This window comes from Petromyzon marinus, chromosome 37, assembly GCF_048934315.1.
Source record: "Petromyzon marinus isolate PM22_M1 ecotype Great Lakes invasive population chromosome 37, UKy_Petmar_22M1.pri1.0, whole genome shotgun sequence".
Lineage (NCBI taxonomy): Eukaryota > Metazoa > Chordata > Hyperoartia > Petromyzontiformes > Petromyzontidae > Petromyzon > Petromyzon marinus.
In genome coordinates, this window is record NC_133703.1 from 19825059 (window position 1) to 19846042 (window position 20984).

The following is a 20984-nucleotide window of genomic DNA, read 5'->3' on the forward strand; positions in this document are numbered from 1 at the left end:
AAAAACATATGGGAAAGGACAAATGTCCACGCCTCCGATGAGCACGGTTGCCTACGTACGGTGGGAAAGAAGTTCAACGTTACATATACACCCAAAACTTATGGAAGCAGAATATTTTAGAGCATCAGAATCTCTGTTCATTTGATTTATCCTAGAGGAATCCCGATTAGCTGCGAATCCTCTTTTTCACTCGCAGATATCGAGTCGAGGGGCCGGGTTAACAAGCCACCCTTCACCTGAGGGGTGAGGAAGTGAGGAGGCACTTGTGAGCGAAGGCCCGAGGGCGACAGTGGGAAGGGCTGGCCAGGCGAGGGCAGCTGCTGGTGGCCCGAGGGCTGGTGGTGCAGGTTCCTGCCCAACAGGCTGGGGTTACCATTCTGCACGGCAAGCAAGGCGGAGGGTGGGTGGGGGGAAAAACACGAACACTGTGTTAGCGTCGACCACGCTTGCAAATCCTTCCGGGCAACTCGTCGTCCAGCCACAACGGCACGTCCTATCTCTCCCTCCACGGTGCATGCATTGGGGTCCTCCACGTACTCCGGTTTTCTCCCCCCCCCCCCCATTGATTAAAACATACAAATGTCATGGGTGTTGGCCAAACATATCGGGGATCCTCCTGCAAATAAAAAAAAGGTTATTTGAACTCAAGTGTAGCTTTCCTGGGTAAATAAGTAATTATGCATCAAGACCTCTCTCGTCACCTCCGATTACTGGACGATGCGATCAGTGGCATAGCTATTTTGGGTGCGCGGTCGGTGCAACCGCACCAGGACTCACTGGCTGCCCACCCCCCCCGCCTCATCAGCCCTGCCCCCGTGCAGAGCGTGTCATCGCAGTGGTGTAATCATTGCCCACTATAATTATAATAACTGACATATACGTGCAACTGCTTTTGGTGTGAGTGGATATATATTCATATGGGGGTAATAAAATATATGAAGTGGAAATAATTGCGGCTCGCATACGTGATTACACACGCAGGTGTCGCGAGTGTGCGGATCGATATTAATCAATTGTTACACCTCTACAGCAATGCAAGCAAAATATATTCGCAGTGGAATGCGCGACCGTTTTAAAAGGAAGCTGCAATCCCATCCCAAATACAATGCCTTTGTTGTATACAAGCACTTGCTTGGGCTGTAAATCCTAGGCTCTGCCGACATGAGATTGAAGCTTTGCTAATGAGAAAAACAAGTTTAAAGTGACCTTCAGGCACGTGACCACAGCACGATGTGGAGGCAACGGTACATCGATTGCTGCCGGTGGTGTAGTGGCGCGTGTTGGCAGGAGCCCTGGGTGCAGGGAGAGAATTGGGGCTACCCCCCGTCCTATCCTCATTTCCCCCCCCCCCAACCGCCTCTCCCACCCCTCGGTAGCTGGGCATCTGGGCTTCTCCGGCCTGGCCTGTGGACGCTGGTGCAATTGCACTGCCTGCCACACTTGATAGCTACGCCGCGACCAATTAGTGCCGTTATCGTTCAATACATCGCTGGAGAGCGAAGGCGCTCAATGCTTATTATAAGTTACTCCTTTTTTTTTTCCCCCTCGTCAACGTGCATACCCAATAAGCGCTCTACACGCACACGTAAAATTGCGTTGGGTCAGTTAATTGTTTAAGAGACTAAACACACCCTATCCCGGAGGTGACGGGCGGACTGTGGGAACAACCCTGATGTGCACAGCCTACCACCTGCAGCATTAGTATGCATGTAACGACGCATTCATCGGTGCCACATGCTCGCGGTACGGCGCGCGCATGAAGACCCCGCCTGCGAGAATCAATTATTTACGTTCATTATGCGCAAATTACAAGGTTAACATTACATTTTGGGCGAACAAAAACGAAGGCGGGAAGGAAAACTACAAAGAAACATGATGATAAAAAACTGGATGAATAAATTAATATATCCATGAACTGAATTGTGACCTTGAAACGTGATAAATCGTCCCATCACGATGGAGGCGGGGGGGAGGGGGGGTTGAGATGTGCCTATGTAAATTCGAAATGCGCTTATCAAGGACGGGAATTGTAAGTCGCTAACCCCGACCAATGTAATGAACAGTTGCCGCGCATGTTCCTACGAGTAAATTCTAAAGCCGCGTACTTATCTATTATATGAAATGAGGCGAACACGTGTGCCTTTTGACACCTCGGTCATCCCCTGTGGTGCCACTCGGGCTCTTAATTAAAAAAAAAGTTTTACAAATAAAAATCTCATCGGCGAGTATCTCTCTTCAGCTTTCCACCCCTGCTCGTAACGTAATGGATTAATAGGACTTGCATCGGTCAAGGAAAATGATCTGATTCGAGCCAACTTGCGCTAAAGGGATTTATTATTTACAATTGATTTACTTTGTAGAATATTTCTGATATTTCTGGCGACAGGTTTTTTTTGGGGTTTGATTTGTATCTGCTTCATTGCTGCGAGTTATTTTAATTCTTTTGCTTTTGTCATTTTGGTCATCCAGGACAAAGCTTGCTCTGGTTACACCAATGAACGTGAACTTCATGGTTGATGGCAATTCAGATTAAACTGCACGGAGTCAGTTCGACTCAAACGCTACAATGTTTACGATGATTGAACACAAGGTCTCACTTTTAAAATAAAGAACAAAAATATTAAATATGCTAGAAAGAACTTCGCTTTGATATCCAGTCCATCGGAAAGTTGATAGTTCAAATCCTCCGTTGGGGGTCAAACTGTACCGGGTGTCTTGGGATGTACAACAACGTTCCACGCCATGCTGAACGTTTCCCTCCACGTCCTGGGAGGTTTTTTTTTCCGTTTTTTTTCCACGAAGTGAACCAAGCCGGTCACTCTTCAGCCTCGACTATGAAGTGGAGCTGTCCATTACAGTTCTTGAAGACGCACATGGAGCGAAGCATCGCGCATTGTGCCAAACAAAACGGGGAACAACCCGAAAGTACATGGGGGGAGGGGAGCTATAGCAAGTCAATATTCGGCACCTGTGGCACCCGGAGGCAAGAGGGGATACACAATGAATAGCAGCGGTGGAAGGCAGTGGGGGGAGGGAAAGGGTACGACGGTCGAATCGTTGTTGCATCGTCTCTCCTGCCCCAGCCGGGCAGCACGTGGCCCTGTTCTCACTTACAACTGGCCCTGTTCTCACTTACTCACCTGCTGGGAGGCTGGGCTGGGGTTATGGGGAGGGGTGGGCCGGGGACCTTGAGCGGCGCCCGCAGCAGCAAAGCAAAGCTTTGTGGGCGGGGAGGACGGGCACGGAGAACCCGGAGGCTCGTCTGCGAGCCCTGAGTCCTGGCTACCCAGCGACAGTGTGAGCTGCAAGCGAGCAAGGTGGGGGGGGGCGAGGAAGTGGGGGGAGGAGTGGGGCGAGGAAGGGGGGGGGGTGGACGGAGCGAGGGGGCGGAGGTGGTGGGGGTGCCCGCCAAAGCAGAAAAGCCGAGGGGACGAGGTGGTGGGGGGCGGAGGGGGGGGGGGGAAGGAGGGCCCCCCTCAGCCGAAAAGAAAAAGCACCACCCAAGAACAGACACAAGTAAAAATTCACACCCCGCAAAGCACGTCGAAAGCAAGAGGTATGTAAACAACATTTAAAATAAAACAATAAAAGAAAAAAAACAGGGAGCACAAAGGAGGAAGGGAGAAAAAAAATTAAGCCAGCCATGCTCGAGTTAAATTTAATGGTGAGTTGTGTCGGCTAAGGCAAACTTGGTGGCAGAGGCGGCGAGGGGTGTGAGAAACAAGCAAAAATGTGCTCGGCTCTGCCGGCAAAGCAGCAGTGAGAAGCAGCAAGGGGAGGGCAAATCGGTCTTTGCAAAGTGCCCACTTCAAGCGGCGCGTGCTGCACATTGCCAATCCGTTGACGTCACTGCGCTAACACGGTTCGTTAAAGCGTACGGGAGTGTGATACCGCGTGCTCGACCGTACATTTCAAGTCATCCTTCTCATTAGCGAGGCTTTAAATACTCTCGTTGGCTAGCCCGGCGGTGTGAGCGCAAGAGACAGCCTCAGTAGTCAATATTCTCGGCGTCCGTGTTTTTTTTAAATCGGTCATATGCGGGGAAAAAAAATATATTTTACCAGGCAAGGTCCACTGAGCTATATAGTTCATTTTCAGAAGCGACCTGGCCACAAATGACAGCTCAACAAAGTGGCTTAACCGTGCAGAAATTTAGAACAGCCAAATGCTCTAAACACATGTTAACTGTCGAGCCAAGTGCAACTCTCACAGCAAACGTGTAATCCTTTTTTTTCTCCACGCAAGAAAATAACAAAATACTGTGGTAAGATAAAGTTGTGTGTGATGGGACAAAGGGTAGAGTTTCACTCTGCACCTTCACAACACCCCCCCCCCCCCACAACCGACCTTTGGCCTCCTACTGATTAAGTTTATCAGACAGATGGTGGGGAATGTTAACTCATAAGCCGAGAGGGTTGGTCGGTACGATCTGGGGTGGCATATGCTACCAGTATCCACCATGGGCAGTGTCCACCATGGGACCACTTCAGATTGATTTTCACATTCTGTAGATGTTTCATAATGCCGTGTATATTTTTTTCCTTCTGAAATTATATTCCCTGCCAAACATATTAGGCTGTTGTTTGTTATGACCCTTTTCCGTAAAAAGCAAGAGCGTACACGTGTGTGATCTAATGATAAATTGCAAGCGATAAGCGACTTGCATCACATCTCAAGTAAAATATCGGAAGGGCACCCTGGTGACTGTGGCTTCCCTGTGCAGCACGCAGTGACTCAGAACCTGGCCTGCCAGCAGGCATTAAAAGTCTGCCAGTAGGGGAGTGATGTTTGTGAGGTGATATACCAATTGAGAGTAACCTGCGACGGTTATTTTTCAAATTTTGCTGAATATTGATCGAGACGCGAGCATGCGATGGCCTCCTAATTTCAAATGACGTCTGGTGATCCTCCGACGACCATTTTTTTTCTTTGTATGGATTAATAGCAGCAAATTTACTATGTCATTTTAGATTTGTTATCCACTCAATTGTCTGTTCAGAAGCGGAGTGGATCTAGGCCTTTCCTCCTTTAAAGGAGTGAAGGCAGCAGGTGTTTACAATGTGGTCGGTTGGCTTGAGATTTGTGGTCGCACTCGCAGGCCGCCGAATCTTTGACGTGCCATTTGCGCATCAGGCTGTGATCCACAAGGGGTGGCGTGATTTTAACGACCACTGTGGAAAGCAGGCGGCGCGCAATAACCAGGGCGGCTTGCCGGAGTCAAACCGGGAACCCTCTGCCGACAAGCAACGAACGCGCGACCGCTGGGCCCACGGTCGATCAGCGTTGCAGAAGACGTAGGGGGCACGCACCTTGTCGAAATATGGGGCGCGGTCTGTGGAGGAGTCTCGCTGCACTGGATTCCGGCACAGCAGGCTGCTGTAGTCCAGAGAACGTCTGTCCAGTTCCGCCTTTTGCAGTATTCCTTTGTTTGTTCGTCCCGTTCACACACAGAAAAGCAACTTTAGGTAACAGATAAACATGCATCCCCGTTATAACTGCTTGCTCACTTCGCTGCCAAATAACCCTAGAGCCCCACCCCCCCAGAGGCCAGTTGGTCTACTCTTCCACACTGGCCAGATTTCTTGACAGAGGTGGGACTACCCACATGCCGATCTACAAATCACTGGGGTGTACCCAGTTAAAACTGATGGGTGGACAGAGAGAGGGCAGGCGGTTGTGTCAACTGCCGCGCCGGGAGATCTAACCAAACGGTGACCTCTGGATGGCATTTCCACCACTGTGACAATAATTACACACACGGGCTTGCATGCAAGGCGACATGTTAATACCATAAATAAGAACAATGAGCACTTAAAAACTGTTCAACTCTACCACAAAAGCATTTATGGACTGGAGATAAACAAGCGGTTATATTGACGTGTTTAAAATATATTTTTTATACGATTAATGTATATTAAACACTCCCGTAAACTGATGTAATGGACAGTCTGTACTTAAAATAGCTATGCTTTATTCAGCACCAAGGACACTCTTTTCTAACAGAAAGTGAACACGAAAACAAATTCAGTGGTCTTGTGAAACGGTTAATGTTGAACCAGCTTTTACAACGGAAACGTGGCCTTCATGCCCAACAGCCCTGGCTTGCTAAAAAAAAATGTATTCTTTATTACACTTAAGGTTAATATTTATTTTAGGGTCTATAATAAGGTTGTCAACAAACATGAAGCCACTCCGTCGACACGTCTGAACGTTTAAGATACACAGGGCGTTACAGAAGTATTTTTTTAATAGATGTTTTCCCCAAATAATATTTTTAATCTAGATTGTGCCCCCCCCCCCCCAAACTACGGCGTCACGTTGCAAAACGTTTTGTACGTTTGTTAAGATGGTGATAATTAAGTTTTGAATGTTTAACAAAAAAAGTGAAAGTTGTAGAGACTAATATTCAAAGAAAAATTATCTTCAAACGTAACAGACGCGACCACTTGGCCTTTCAATGGACGCGGAGAAGCGAGCGCTGCACGTGGCATCCCGCCAACCCACTCACCAAGAGCAAGATCCACGTTGAGGTTGCTGCCTCTTAGCGCTTCCTCCGCCACCTCGCGCTGTGAGAGATCGGAGAAGGGAACGAGAGTCAGTGGGGGCACAAGCAGTGGCGTGAGCTCCTCTTCTCTTGCGGGACGACCAAAGAATCGCGGGATTGCGGCTCGCCGATTACAACCCGCAGTATTGCTCACGGTGTTCACTTTGGTAAGTGAGCCTCTTACGCACCCAGAGTGATAAGGGTACACTCTGCATAATGTCCTGCAATGAGTGCGAGTTGCACGGGAATGAAAATAAAATCTGGCACGGGTTGTTTTGTGTACAGGTCGTAAGTTGCCCACACTTGAGAGGCCGGTTGAACCCGATGGTAGCTGTCACCCGGCTTTTCAGGAATGAGAGTTGCCGGCTCAGCATCTCTGGGCACCGCAATTAAGAGCCTGCCGAGCCGCTCGGGCCGCTTCAAAAAGCACAACTTCTATGGTGCCGTCCCCGAAGAAAGACGTATCAATTCCTCTCCCGAGCGCGAAAATAAATTAAAATCTCTTGTGAAGGCCTTGGCGGGTCTCGCTGCAATTGTGAGAAATAACATGGGTACCGCTTACTTACTGCAAAGCCCATGTCTGTGAGCTGCTTGAGAAGTCTGCATATCAGCTCCTCCTGCCTGTTTGGCACTTTTCCCATTCCCTGAGATTGCGCACGCACACACAGACACACACATGCGCGCGCACACACACACAGGTCACGTGTGCATCGTCTTATAGACTGCCGCTGCCAACGAGAATCTTTCAAGGTCAGCACATAACACGAGTGGGCGGTGTGGCCAGCAACATTCCTGGAGCCGATTTTAGTCTCTGCAAGGCTGCTGTTAATGCTGTGCACCGCCGGGTAGTCATTTAAGAGCGTTTCACTTTGGAGGGGGCTTGGCCCCCTTAAGGTTTTGGACATCGCTTGTGACTGGTATTGTGATCTGGTAAGAATCCAAGGGACAGGATGGAGAGATTCATCATAGGATTTTTTTTTTGTATTAGATCACATGACACACATTGCACAACTAAAACGCCAAGATGAACCTGAAAATCAATTACGATTCGTGACACTGGTAACGTTTGACACAAAGATCAACCAGTGTTTAGCAGCAGACCGAAGAGAGAGGGGTGGGAGGGAGGTGGCGGGGGAGAGCGGAGGAGGAAAGGGAGATGGATAGGGAGGGAAGGCACACAGGGGGGGCCCGCGGGTGGGGACCCACCTTATGTGGGCCCGGTGGGCCCGCTGGGCCCCGTCGGCCACCACGCCCCCACCCTCCGGCCGAGCCGTGGGGAGAGGCGCTGTCCTGCGACGCCGTGGCACAGGCGCTCCAGCCGCCGGGCTCTCCCGCCTCCTCCTCGTCCTCGTCATCACCTCCGTCGTCAGCCATCGCGTCGTCGTCGCCGCCACACAGCTGACGCCAGCCAGGGCGTGCCCCGCCGCCACCGCCGCCTGTGCCGCCATTCTCGAGGTGCCCTCCTCCTCCTGCGCCAGCGGCCCACCTGTCCGACATGCCTTTACCTGCCGGCGAAATTAACAACTCGGGGTTAATTCACTGCAATTGGTCAGCAACTTCTCACACTTCCAAGTTATTTTCTTTATAATGCGCCCTCTCAGAGCGCTTTACATTACAGCTCATCTCAACACAATTGAAAGGGAGGGACACCCTCCCCCCCCCCCCCCCCCCCCCGCAGTGGCAGTTGTCTGTGGGCACAAGGAGCAAGCAGTGGCCTACCAGTCAGTCAGGGTTGATCATTGCTACGTTAGTAGTTTGTACGCACAGGGTTAAATTTATGGGGATGGTCGTTGTTAACCAGGGTGGGTAGCATTCTTTCTTACCGAGTGCGGGAAAAAAATATATAGCCGGACAGTGATGGCACACATCTGCAACGCAGCACTGTGAAAGTTGCGCAAGGGTTGGTGGATCACACAAATGTCGTGAAACTCTCTGCCCGTGGGCATCGAGAGGTGCCATACCCTGGCTCGGCAGGGGAAGGCGGTACAGCAAAGTGCGGACTTATATCATCTGTCCCCTTCTGTGCGGGATAGTGTTATACCCTCACACGCATTCGTTTTCTTTGGGTCCTTCGGTTTCCTACCACATGGATTACTCATTAATTGGCTGAAAACATATTAATATATAGCAAACTGCAGAACTTGGGTAATTTGTTAGCACCGGCTCACCATCTCACTGCCTGCCATCTTGTCTGTGGTTTCTCAGCGGTTGTGAGATGCAATGTGCACAAACGATGTTATCTAAAATACTAAAAAAAAAATAGTTTTTATCATACACAGGACCAGGTGGCGCAGCGGCAGAGAGAGTGGCTCGCTATCGGAAGGATGCTGGGGTTCAGTGGTTGTTGGTTGTATATGCAGACTTGTCCTCATCACAGGAACATATATTTCACCACGGGCTAGAGCAGGAAATCAACGACTCTACACGGGACATTGTATACTCCCCCACGACAATTCCATGCTGCAGTGCAATCAAAACTGGGAAAGGAGACTTACCGGAGCGGTTCGGAATCGATGCGGCTGCTGGGGTGTTGGCCCAGCGAGACGGCCCCGCGTGGCCCATCCCGCCGTCACGCCCCTCGCCCCACGAGGGCCCACCGCTCACCCCCTTGCCCCACATGGACGTGCCGTTATCCACTGGCATGCCAGGTCCTAAGTGCAGCACACACGCAATAATGCACACACACACACACACGTCACTGTGACCAGTGTGGTTGTGCTGCACAGCTCTTGGATTGTATCACTCACACTTTCAGATGTGCTTCTGCAGCCACCTAGAAACGCCTTTCCTTCCGATATTAGGAAGCAACTGGAGCTATGCACTTTTAAATCTAGATTTTTTTTAAATTGCTTTCTGTAATTAGTTTATTGTCCTTCTCCCGCACCTCCACTTAGCACGGTTGGCGACGTATGGTGCAAAATACATACGTACCACTAACGCGATATCAAATTGTACCAACGTACAACCCAAAAACACATGAGCGGGGCTTGGCTATCGTCCACTGCCCACCGTTCTTTGGGTACGCTAACTCCAGTCTCACCTGGAGCGACGCTCGGGGAGCCTTGGACGCGGCCGTCGTTACGGCCTTGCTGCTTGCCGTCCCGCGAGAAGCCGTCACCCCCGCCGCCTTGCTTGCCCTCCCACATGTTGACGCCGCGCGTGTTGTAGGCGCTGGGGTCGCCCCAGGCCGCCGTGCCGTCGTCAACGTCCCCCTTACGCCGGCCCGCCTGCGCCACCGGCTCCTCCCAGCCCGTGGGCTCCACGTCTTTGGGTATCGCTGGGATAGGACCCCCAACCCAACCTCCTCCACCACCACCACCACCACCACCTCCACCACTGCCACCACTGCCGCCTCCACCACCACCTATACCTCCTCCTACCTGCTTGTTAGGATTGGGCCCCGCGTTGCCATTCTGGCCCCAGGAATTCGCGGGATTGCCATCACCGTGCTGGTTGCGCCAGCGCTCGCCAGTCTCGCCCGCCGGATGCTCCTCGCCCCAACCCCCCGCTTTTTCTCCGACTTTGGTGGCACCGTTTCTGCCGTCCCAGCCATCCGCACAGGCTCTGGGCCCATCTTTGCCATCGTCCCAGTCTCTCGACGTGGGCGTCTTTGAGGAATCTCCCCAGCCTGAGCCCGAACCCGAGCCATCCTGCAATATTTTGCCCGCAGTCTGCCCTCCTCCTCCCCCCGTGTTACCGGCAACCCATGAGCTATCCCTCCCACCTCCGACCGGGGTGCCGCCCCAATTTCCTAAACCGTCGCTCTGCTTGGAGGCGTCTCCCCAGCCTTGCGGCATCTCTTTGCAGCCGCCGCCCGGCTCGTCACTCCACCCCTGGGGACCGCCGCTACCACCGCCGGCCCTCGCGGACTTTTGTGGCAGAGCGCCGCGGTTGTAGTCAGAATCGCCCCAGCCTGCCGAGGCTGCGGCGCGTTTGGCGTGATCGCCCCCGCTTTGGTTATAGTTCGGCTTATTTGGTTGAGCGCCCCACGAGTCGTTCATTGGCACGGGGGGCTCCCGGCACCCTCGCGCCGACTTTGGCTGAGCCGATTCGTCGGGCGCCGCTTTGGGCTCGGGTCCGCCCCACTCGCCGCTCGACTTGACGCTGCCGCTCCTCCCTCGGGGAGCGTCGCCCCAGCCCGGGGAGCTTTCGCTCCGATCGTCCTCCCAGCCCGACGACGGCTTCTGCCCGCCGTTGCCCTCCCAACCGTGCCCGCCCCAACCCGACGGCGCCTGCTTCGACGCAGCGTGCTCGCCCCAAGAGGACGTCGCGCCGGGCGACTTGCCTTGCTGATGCTGCTCTTTGTTAACGGCCCAGGAGTTTGCCGAAGGTTCCCCGAACCCCCGCTCGGAGGAGGGCGGTGGTCCACCCGGCCGGCCATCTCCGCGGCCAGACCCGGGATCTGCCCATCTCCCCACTGACAGACCTGCGCCAGAAGGTGGAGGCGGCCTGCCACCGTCTCCCCACCCAGAGACCGGCGCGCCTGCAGAACCCGCTCCGGAATTCCAGGAGCTGTCGCCAGAGCTCCCGTTGGACTGCTGTCGAGGATGCAGCGCGGTGCGGTTCGGCGGCGGCGGCACCGGCGCCACCGCCGCCGCGGCCGCCGACTCTACGTCCCACGACGTGTGCTGTTGCACGGGCGTCTGTCCCCAGCCCGTGTTGGAGAGCACACGGGGGTCCAGGTCCTTACGGCTCATCACGCTCTGGATGACCGTCTGCGAGTCCAACTTGGCGACGCGTCGGTGCTCCCGCCCTCCTCCGTAGCCGCTGCCGCCGTTCCGACCGCGGCCGCCGCTGTGGCCGCCGCTGTGGCCGCCGCTGCTGCCCTCGTTGCTCCCGACACTGCCGCTCGTGGTGGTGGTGGTGGCGGCACCGCCGCCAACAATGACGCTGGTGCTGCTGCCACCGCTGCCACCACCGCCTCCGCCGCCGCCGCCGCCACCGCCACCGCCGCCACCGCCGCCGCCGCCACCCGAGATTTTCCCCCATCCCGCTCCGTTCGTCTCGCCGCCACTGGCCGACCCACCAAGTGCTTCCCAAGTGCTCATCGACCCCTTACCATTGCCGCCCTGCTGATGCTGTCCCGTGGGTTTGGAGCCCCAGCCATCCCCGTTCATGCCATCGTCTTTGCCGTTCTCACTGCTGTTGTGAAAACTATGGCTGCTTTCCCAAGTCGAGTTCCGCTCTGTGTCGCCGCTACCCCAAAAGCCATTGCGGCTTTTCACCTGGCCCTGAGTCTCTTTTTTGCTTCCAACCGCATCATTGCCGTCAGAAGGCTTTGAACCGCTGACACTGCCACCGTTCACAGTACCGTTCGCCGCCTTTGAGCCGAAGCTCGTCGCGCCGTCATTGCCGTTGTCCCAACCTTTGTCGGAAGCCGCGGCGCCGACCGCATTGTTCCCGTCGGGCACGCCCGCCCCACCCCTCCCTGAAATGGCACAACCCAAGTTGCCGCCACCCCCCACTGGCCCAGAGGAGTTGGCAGCTCCCTGATGAGGCTGGGTCGGGGAGTTCAAAACACCCTGCTTTTTGTCACCACCCCAGCCTGCTGGAAGTCTGTTCATCGAAGGTGCAGAAGAATTCACAGAAACAGTGTCCGCGTCGTAGCTGCCACCGCCGTGGCCATTGGGCCCATGCTGCCCGATGGCCCCAGCCTTGTGAAGGCCGTTGAGAGGTCCGTTTTGTGCCGTTGGCTTGGAAGAGCTTTCTTTGTCGCCGTGCGGTGCGCCGTTGCACCAAAGGCCGCCGCCACCGCCGTTGCCAGGCTTCTGGGCGTCCCCCATGGAGGGTCCTTGCTGAGCGCTGCCGACCGCGGCCGCAGAGGCCCCGCTGCTCGAATGCTGGCCTGGAGTGACAGGGCAGTCCTTCCACTGCACGTGCTTGGAGCCCCAGCCGCCGCCGCTGCCACCGCCTTGCCACGCCGTGCCCTCTTTGGCCCCCTCTTTGCCGGATACGGTGCAATTGCCGTTTCCGGATTCTGGGTTTGGTAACGTCCAGGCGTCGCCACTGGATGAGTCGCTGTGCCTGGATGAAACGCCTTGGACCAACGCTCCTGCGTTCATAGCACCATTTTTACGGCTTCCATCGTCACCTAGGAGATGAAAAAGAATAGCCAGTTTAATTTGTACTTTGTCCACTTTCGCTGTTCGTTTAAATAGTTTTACGATGGCATTGTTTAAACGTAGCATTAATCACGCTCCAGGCAACGTTTACATGTAAATTAGCATTGAGCATAAAGCAGACAATAAAAATGGGGTTCTTAAAGGTAGAGACAATTTACTTAATGTGCTAATAGGTGAGATGGCGTCCCCGACATAATAACATAATTACACGCTAACCACAGTGCAGTCATATAAGGTCAAGCAAAGTACGTCGAGGCTAAAATGAGCAAATGGTGGTACACATATTCCTTCGCAAGAAACACACGCTGCGATAGAAATTCCATATTCCTATTGTGGGGGGAGACAGCCGATTGACAGGACAAGCACTGTTTGGATTTCCTACAAATTGGTACTCATTTAAATTGACCCCTTCAACCAACCCGCACTGAGACCAGTGTTAAGTATTATCAAATAACCCTCACAACAGTTGGGGGGGGGGGGGGGGACAGTACTTTCCCACTAGCCCTGCCACGTCACATTAATACTTGTCACAGGACAGCCAATCCAATATTTTCATTCTCAGAGCAGGAATTCCACCAAATTAAGTGAACAACTAAGTTTAATGTGGTCATTCAGTTGCGCATTCATCAGTGACCGGGCTGAGACCATTAACTCGCTACACTTGAGGGCCCGGTTCATATATTATGTTGAACTTCTTTCGCATCGTACGCAGCCAACCATGCTAATCCGAGGTGCGGGACAGGCGGTGGACCCAATATCTCAAGAGATGCCGGGCCACGGTGCTGTAACCTCCGACCCACCCCGCCCACATCTAAACAACCGATTCTAATTCAAGTCACGAAGAAACGAGACTCTACTCCCACCCACCTCTGCTCCCTTCGGCCCTGCCAGTTCGACCCCACCCCCCCCCACCTCCCGACTTGTAAAAAGGTGGCAACGTGAACGCTCACCGGTGCCACCCTCGTTTGCACTGCCGGCGGTCCCGGTGCTCGTGGCGTCTGCCCCCTGGGGCCTCCCGGTGGCGTCCCCGTCTCCGCCAGGCCATGCTTCACCGCTCCTGGCGCTCGCCATGCTCTGCTGGCTCACGTCTGCATGAAGACAAAAGATCCTCGGTATAGCAATTGCAGACCTCATCCTCGCAGCAGCCGGCTTTTGGATAACCATCGAACAAAGACGGTCCCCCCCCACTGCACCGCGCGCTTTTAGATGCGCTTCTGCGGCCGTCTGCAACACTCTTTCTTCCGATATTGAGAAGCCGGAGCGCCATGCACTTTTAAATCTAGATTGAAACCTAATTTCTTAGTGCGGTTGGCTACATACGGTGCGAAAGAAGTTCAACATGCATACACAAATAGACCGTAGGGGCAAGTGCTGTTAGCGTCTGCATACACACACAACATGATGCGCTGTTGTGAGAAGCAGCTGGCAGCACGGCCAGTTTCTTTGAGCACTTTTCAGGATTCTCTTTTATATTTGCTTTGTCAATGTTGATTCTCGTCCATACAGGTTGTGTTTTCAGACGGCACATTTGCTTTGACAGGCAATTTTTTTACATTTTATATTTCACCTGGGATATCACCTGAGATGCAACAACTCGTGTGCAAAGTGTACAGGGTGTCAATTGTCACATGCATAGCAAATATGCGATATGTATACACACACTTCAAATGTATAACTTATATAGTATATTCAGTGGCCTCACGCAAAATCAAATGTGGATAATAATATATATTATAGTCATCTTTTGGTCTTTCGGTAAAGCCATGTGGCTTTACCAAAAACCCCCAAAAACCCCCAAAGAATATGAATTCCTGCAGTCACGATTTATATATAGTGTTGTTGTAACTTGCCGACCCACCCCTACTGGACATCCGTGAAAAAGAGCTTCATGGCTCGTCGGATTCCTCCAGTTTAAATAAAGATTCTGATATGGTATGCAGTTATACTATGAAAAGTGCACTCGGCTAAAAACATATTTTTAAATGGCACGTGCCATCAGTCTCATACCGAATGCACGTTTCAATTCCACGACCGAGCTCAACTTTCCACAAGCACTGGATGGTACTCTGTATTTGTGGGAAGAGGTAGGGGGGGTAAGTCAAGGTGGCAGGTGCTGCGGGAGGGGGGGGGCACCCAATGCCCTCTTCCAAAAGCCTACTAACTCTTGCAACAGTTCCGTGGCACCACGGGATTATGCTCAGAGTAATAAATGTGAAGACTCGTGCGGATGGCCGGATTGACGTAGAATAAGCAATATTAAAAAAAAATTCTTTTAAACACGCTTTTATGAAATGTACTAGCAATGGCAGAACTCCACGACTGCAGGAAGTGGCCCCGAAGCTTGCCATAACGTAAGGGACCGTGGCAAATTACAGCCAACGTCAGTTTACCGTGGACAATTAGACCCAAGCCGAAACATAACATAGAAAAAATAATTTTGATTTAAAGCTTTCGTGACTGCAGGGATTCATATTCTTGATTCTTTCGGTAAAGTCACGTAGAAGGGAAACAGAAAAATAATAAAACAATAAAATTCTCACGACGTTTCGACTGCAACACAAGCAATCATCATCAGGTGTGATGATTGCTTGTGTTTTCACACTTGATGATGATTTCACACCTGATGATTGCTTGTGTTGCAGTCGAAACGTTGTGAGAATTTTATTATTTTATATTTTTATTATTTTATTGTTTCCCTTCTACGTGACTTTACCGAAAGAACCAAGAATACAACCTCCACTTCTTCATTTCCTCACCTCCACCTTCCTATTACAGATAATCAACGTTTTCACTTTAGTGCCGTGCGGGATGTGGTGGTGGTGAGGGGGGCAAAGAAGGAAACTGGATTTTCTCCAGGACAGATGTTACAGGGATAATATTTTACATTTATTTGCAGACTTTGTGACCATCCACTTTAGGAAAAGTGCATCACCTCAAGAAAACCCAGGACGCAGAACAAGGGAGCATTGAAAGGCCTGCTAGACAGGATCAAGAACGTCCTTGCTGTAGTGCCTTTTCCTAGCAAATGCAAGTAGTCCTCTAATTATGATGGAGATGCGTTACGACGACCCCATCGTAAGTCAAAAATATTGTAAGTCGAAGATGGCAAAACAGAGCAATTTACAGTACCGTACTGTATAAACTATATCCTGTATGTATTTATCCATTACAATACTGTATTGCACAGTAAAATGTAAAGTAAAAAACGGAGGTAAATTCTTAGCCTACCTATATGAACTGTAATTTAAGTGAATTTTGCCGTATCGTTATCGCCATCGTAAGATCAAAATATCGTAAGTCGGACCATCGTAACTCGGGGACTATCTGTACATTGCAACAAGGCAAGTTTTGAACATTCACAAATCTGAGTTATCCATCGCCTCTGACCAAATCGCCCCGGATCTCATTAGATCTCAAAGGCTAAGCAGCGTTGAGCCTAAACAGTGCATGAATGCGAGATTTCAACACGCACAAAAAAAATTGGGGGCTGCTGTGGGCTTTGAAATGATTAAAATATATAATTTATTTTACCATGTAAGGCCCACTGAGCAATATAGCTCTTTTTCAGAAGCGACCTGGGAACAAATGATAGCTCAACGAAGTGGCTTAACGTGTGGAAATTTAGAGCAGCTAAATACTCTAAACACGTGTTTCTAAATGAGGGAAAAACCGAAGGAGCCATAGAAAAATCTACACGACCACGGGGAGAACGTGCAAACTCCAAATATACAAGCGTCAGGGTCATGATCGAACCTAGGACCTCCTGTATACCTGGCGAGGTAGTTAACATCCCCACCACCGTGGCGCCCATTTCTTTACTCGACCGTGGGCAACAGAGGGCAGTGCGGCAAAATGCACCTCCCTCTCTACCCTTCCCTCGCCTTCGTCAACCAGCCCAGCACTAACGTGGAGCAGCACGGCCAATAACCGCCACGGCCCGCGTGGAGTGGGGGGGAGGGGTCCTCATAAGGTGAAACATTGCCACAAGAGCCCCGCACGTCGGTGCCTTATCCACTGGCTCCTCGCCTCCCAAAGCACTGGATTAAGAGAGAGAGACGGCTCCAGAGAGGCGTTGCTGCGCCTCCAGAAAAATTATGCACAGCTCCCACCAAAATGAAATTCTCTGCGCGAGCCGCTGTGTATGGAGGGCGCTGTCACTGCGGGCTAATGCGCTCATGAATGATTTAAGAATGTGCAATCACAACTGCCGTGCTCTATTCATTTCTGCGAGAAAGACGGTGACTTCATTATGCAAACAGACTGGGGGACACAGTACCGAGGCCTCATTACACAGGCATTGTTTTCACATATGTTGTGCGCCGACATGTACTCCGCACGCAGCACACGACAGAACGCATTCACACACACGCGCGCTTGCTCGCACGCGCACACCGCACAAAGACCTCCGGTATCGCCTATACAGGCCGTGGGGTTTAGTGAGCACCTGTCAAAGCCAGCGGTGGTGAACGATGGGGTGAAGTGGCCAGTACCACCTCCAGCAGCCTTTATCTCCCCAGTGTTGATGCTTAACACTCGTGTGAGGCTGAGTTGACATAGGGGAGGGTCCAGAGCGAGTTCAGATACCACTCGGCACTGTTGTTGTCCATGGTTGGGATTCAAAACCAAGACACTGGGGTTCTTAGCACATTGTGCTAACCACTATGCCACCGCTTCCCAAACACCAATCACACGCAAGAAAAACAACAAAACTACAAATACCCCCCCCCCCACACACCGTTCCCATGAAACCTTATAAACTATTTGCGTGAATGTTGTAATACTAAGCACTTGTTTAAATTGGCACAGAGTACATTTGGGGGTGTTGTGGCAACTATGCCTGGTTGCTCGCATCAGCACTGGGAATACGCACAAAACCATCACGAACGCAGTTGACTCAGGGAAGGCCTAGAGAGTAGGCGGTAACAGCGGGATAAACAACTTCGGGTCACCGAATTCGCACAGCCAGCACAGTATGCCAACCACTGTCGCCTCTCCAAATACACACACACACAAAACACATACATTCAGCGGACACAACCGCACAGCTCTATTTACAATAACCTTGCGCCCCGCGGAAAATGTTGAATGCACTTCGAGTATAGGACGCACGCTCGCATGTTTTTCACCGCTCGCTGCCCCCAAATGCTCAATTGCTCACAAAAGGAATCTAGGAAACTGTGAAGGTTAATAATAAGCACCACCACAATCAGCTCTTTCGCATTTAATTAAATCTCCCCCCCCCCGTTCCATTGTAAAGCAATGGAGAAGGGGGTTCGAGATTACGAGACGGGGAAACCTAATTAAGAATGACACAGATAACCGACCCACTTCACTTGAAATCCCTTTTAGGAGCTTATTTCTCAGTCTTATTAGCAGACAGCTTTACACTCGGAGAGCGAGCGAGACGACGGGGCAAGTTGTGTCAAGCCTGCTCCGGTGGCGCTAAGAAACCAACCCCCCCCCTTTGTTATCGGCGCCTGCCCCCGCCAGCCCGCCCACCCACCCAGACAAGGTCAGCCGAGGCGACAGCCAGAAGCCTTTGCGATCGCCTCCCCCCTCCTCTCTCACTTAATTAACCCCTTCCCTGCTCGCCATCACAATGCACTGTGGGCGTATTGACTACCCGTCATGCCAGAGCACGGTCCGACGCTCGACGGATGAACGTGTTTGGGATCGTTTGACTTGATCAACGTTTGTCACGTCGTGTGTGTGTGTATATAAAAGCAGAGACACCTTTTCTTGGCAAGATCAAGATGTCATCATGGTCAGGAGCTGTTGATGCCATTGGTGTTGGTTTGTTGACGGAACATGACACCTGCCTGGCTGTAGAGACTCCTTTCCCCGTGGTTATGGATACCACAGGCCTCGCTGACGCTGATCTGCCCATGGTAATCAACAGATTACGCAGGATCAGACTACCTTCAGTAACTGAATTCTGTCCGTGTAGCGAAACGTCGGACATCATCCCAACAACGTGCGGTAAAACCCATGAACACACATACATATAATTTAGGGGCAGAGCATACAAGCCAACTAACGCTTATCCTCCTTAAACTACAACAACCCAACCATCCATTGGTACTAGTCTTTTTATTGACCCTACTCACAAACTATAATCAACCAGCCAATAATAATTGCAACTGTGGTCCATACGACATATAACGACAATGCCCGATCCACAAATACGAAGGAGACATCACAGCGATAACACTGCTGCTCCTGGCGCGGTTATCTGGCTTGACCACCTGAATGCAAAATAGTAGTTGCTCTGCATCTATATCGACCATACGAGAGAAGAATATTGCCTTCCCACCGACAGTAATTTTACCCCTTACTAACTAGCCACACTAACAAACGTTAGCCCTTCAACTACCCATTAACCCCTACCCCCTAACCAATCAATCAATCAGCCAACAGTAATAGCATTCCCACTGACCATGGTCTTACCCTGAACCAACTAGCCAATAGGTCCTCCACCTGACCATAACCCTATCCAACTGATAATACTCATAATAAAGGTTTTTGGGTTAGATCGCGTGAGTATAAATGTGTCGTTACACCGCCACCACCCGACAGCCAACAAAATAAAGGTTGGTCACTTAAACAAAACGTGCCAATTGGTTTGTAGTTCAGCTCACCGGTGCGATCGAGAGTAAATCCACAACATTGACAATGCAAGTACCGTGACGCTTCGATGGTAATTACATCCAGCATCATCAGGCGATTTTGCCAGAATTGTGCCATCTAACCAAAAAACCGTTATGAATATTGGTCGCAAATGCCTACGTGTCAAACTAACAATAGCCCTCCACCAGAAACCTACTACCCCCTAACCATCTTGCTAACCAGTCAACCAGCCAGGAATACTAACTCAGTACTCACTGACCTCAAACATTACCCCATCTCTCTCTGGTGTGTTGCCAGGGTCTCTCCTTTGTACTTTATTAGCTTTTCAGTTTTGTTGTTCACAGCAAGCGCTTCAACTCTCGCACCAATGGTGAAATGAGACAAGAATGGGTTTTGCAAACTGCACAAATCAGCTGTTGCTGGGGGGGGGGGGGCATCCGAATAAATTACTCAATAGTTTCCACTGTAGGCTTATGATTCCTTTTGCAAAATAATCTCTCCGATTACTAAATACTTGGGGTTTTAAAGTAATAAATAAATATATAGCCCGTAGTCCCACATTTGGTATTTTTACGTGCAATCGAAGAACAGATTATTCGATAGTATTTTCGTTCACTTCACTGCATATAATAGCCCTATATTTTTCATAATAAAGGTTTTTGGGTTAGATCGCGTTTATTTAAAAAATGTGTCGTAACCCTCCACCACCCGACACGGCCAATCAGCAAAAAAAGTGTCACGTTGACAAAAAGACAAATAGTTCACTACTTTAGCCCACCGGTGTGTTGAAGAGTGAATCCACATTTACAGTTTGAGTACGTTTCGCTGGTAAATACATCCAGCATCATCGGGCAATTCGCCAGAATGGTAAAGCCCTCGCTTGCTCCCGGTTTTATATAGAGCAGCAGGGTGACGTCATCACTTAACTCATATCAGGTGCAGTGATTAGAGGCGGAGGGGGGGGTATTGTAATTATATAATCGATTAGTAGTCAGTCATTGGTTATGATTAGTAATGAGTTGTAGATTAGTAATTCTTTAAATCAAAATGTAATGTGTATTATATAATAATACGCTTCCAGGCCGCACTAAGCCTGTAGCTGTCAGAGCGATTAAAGTTATTCTTGTTCCTCTCAATTTCAATGGATTCTCTAATTAGTCTTTGCCAGTAATAATTAGTTTTACACACCACTGCAACATTGTCAAAATCAATTGAGAGTCCTTGTTGACAAGCATGTTCTGCCACTGCCGACAGTTTATGACTGTCTCGTCACATCTCAGAAGCTAAACAAGCACTGGCGCGTGCGGGTCGCGGGGGTTATTCAACCATACTTCATCACGCTGGTGAGTGTGCGTCGGTGGTGGGGGATCGCGGACATTGTAAGTTTGCAGCACTGCCCTCCGCCACCCACAACGTAGTCAGATATTGCATACACTGGTAAAAAGAGCAGTATGCGATTAAAATAGCGATCGTGTACATGTGTAGTGACGTAAATGGGGTCACTATGGTGTTTAGCGCCAGCTACTGTCACCAGAGTGGAACTGCACATCCTCAGCCTCTCTCTGGCACCAGATTAGGTATGGCATGCAAGCGGGCCCTCGGGGGCATAGTTCTAGTGACGGTCTGAGAGAGGGCAGGTAAGGACGTGACGGTCTGGGTGAACCCGAGAGGGCACGTGACCGGGACAGGGT

General features: G+C 51.0%; 1 protein-coding gene across 9 annotated transcripts in view; it reads right to left on the minus strand.

Moving 5' to 3' along the window:
* Positions 1–20984, minus strand: part of LOC116949497 (uncharacterized) — a 142669-nt gene that overhangs the window by 21180 nt on the left and 100505 nt on the right. For 7 of the 9 annotated variants that reach the window (XM_076072410.1, XM_076072409.1, XM_076072408.1 and 4 more), the window contains 9 exons: positions 13617–13754; positions 9585–12635; positions 9040–9195; positions 7751–8049; positions 7111–7188; positions 6509–6566; positions 5310–5422; positions 3141–3302; positions 237–377 (listed from right to left, as the gene is read on the minus strand). In XM_076072410.1, coding sequence (XP_075928525.1) covers positions 237–377; positions 3141–3302; positions 5310–5422; positions 6509–6566; positions 7111–7188; positions 7751–8049; positions 9040–9195; positions 9585–12635; positions 13617–13754 — 4196 coding nt within the window. The remainder of the gene's footprint in view (positions 1–236; positions 378–3140; positions 3303–5309; positions 5423–6508; positions 6567–7110; positions 7189–7750; positions 8050–9039; positions 9196–9584; positions 12636–13616; positions 13755–20984) is intronic. The other 2 variants (XM_076072411.1, XM_076072414.1) reach the window with 2 other exon arrangements.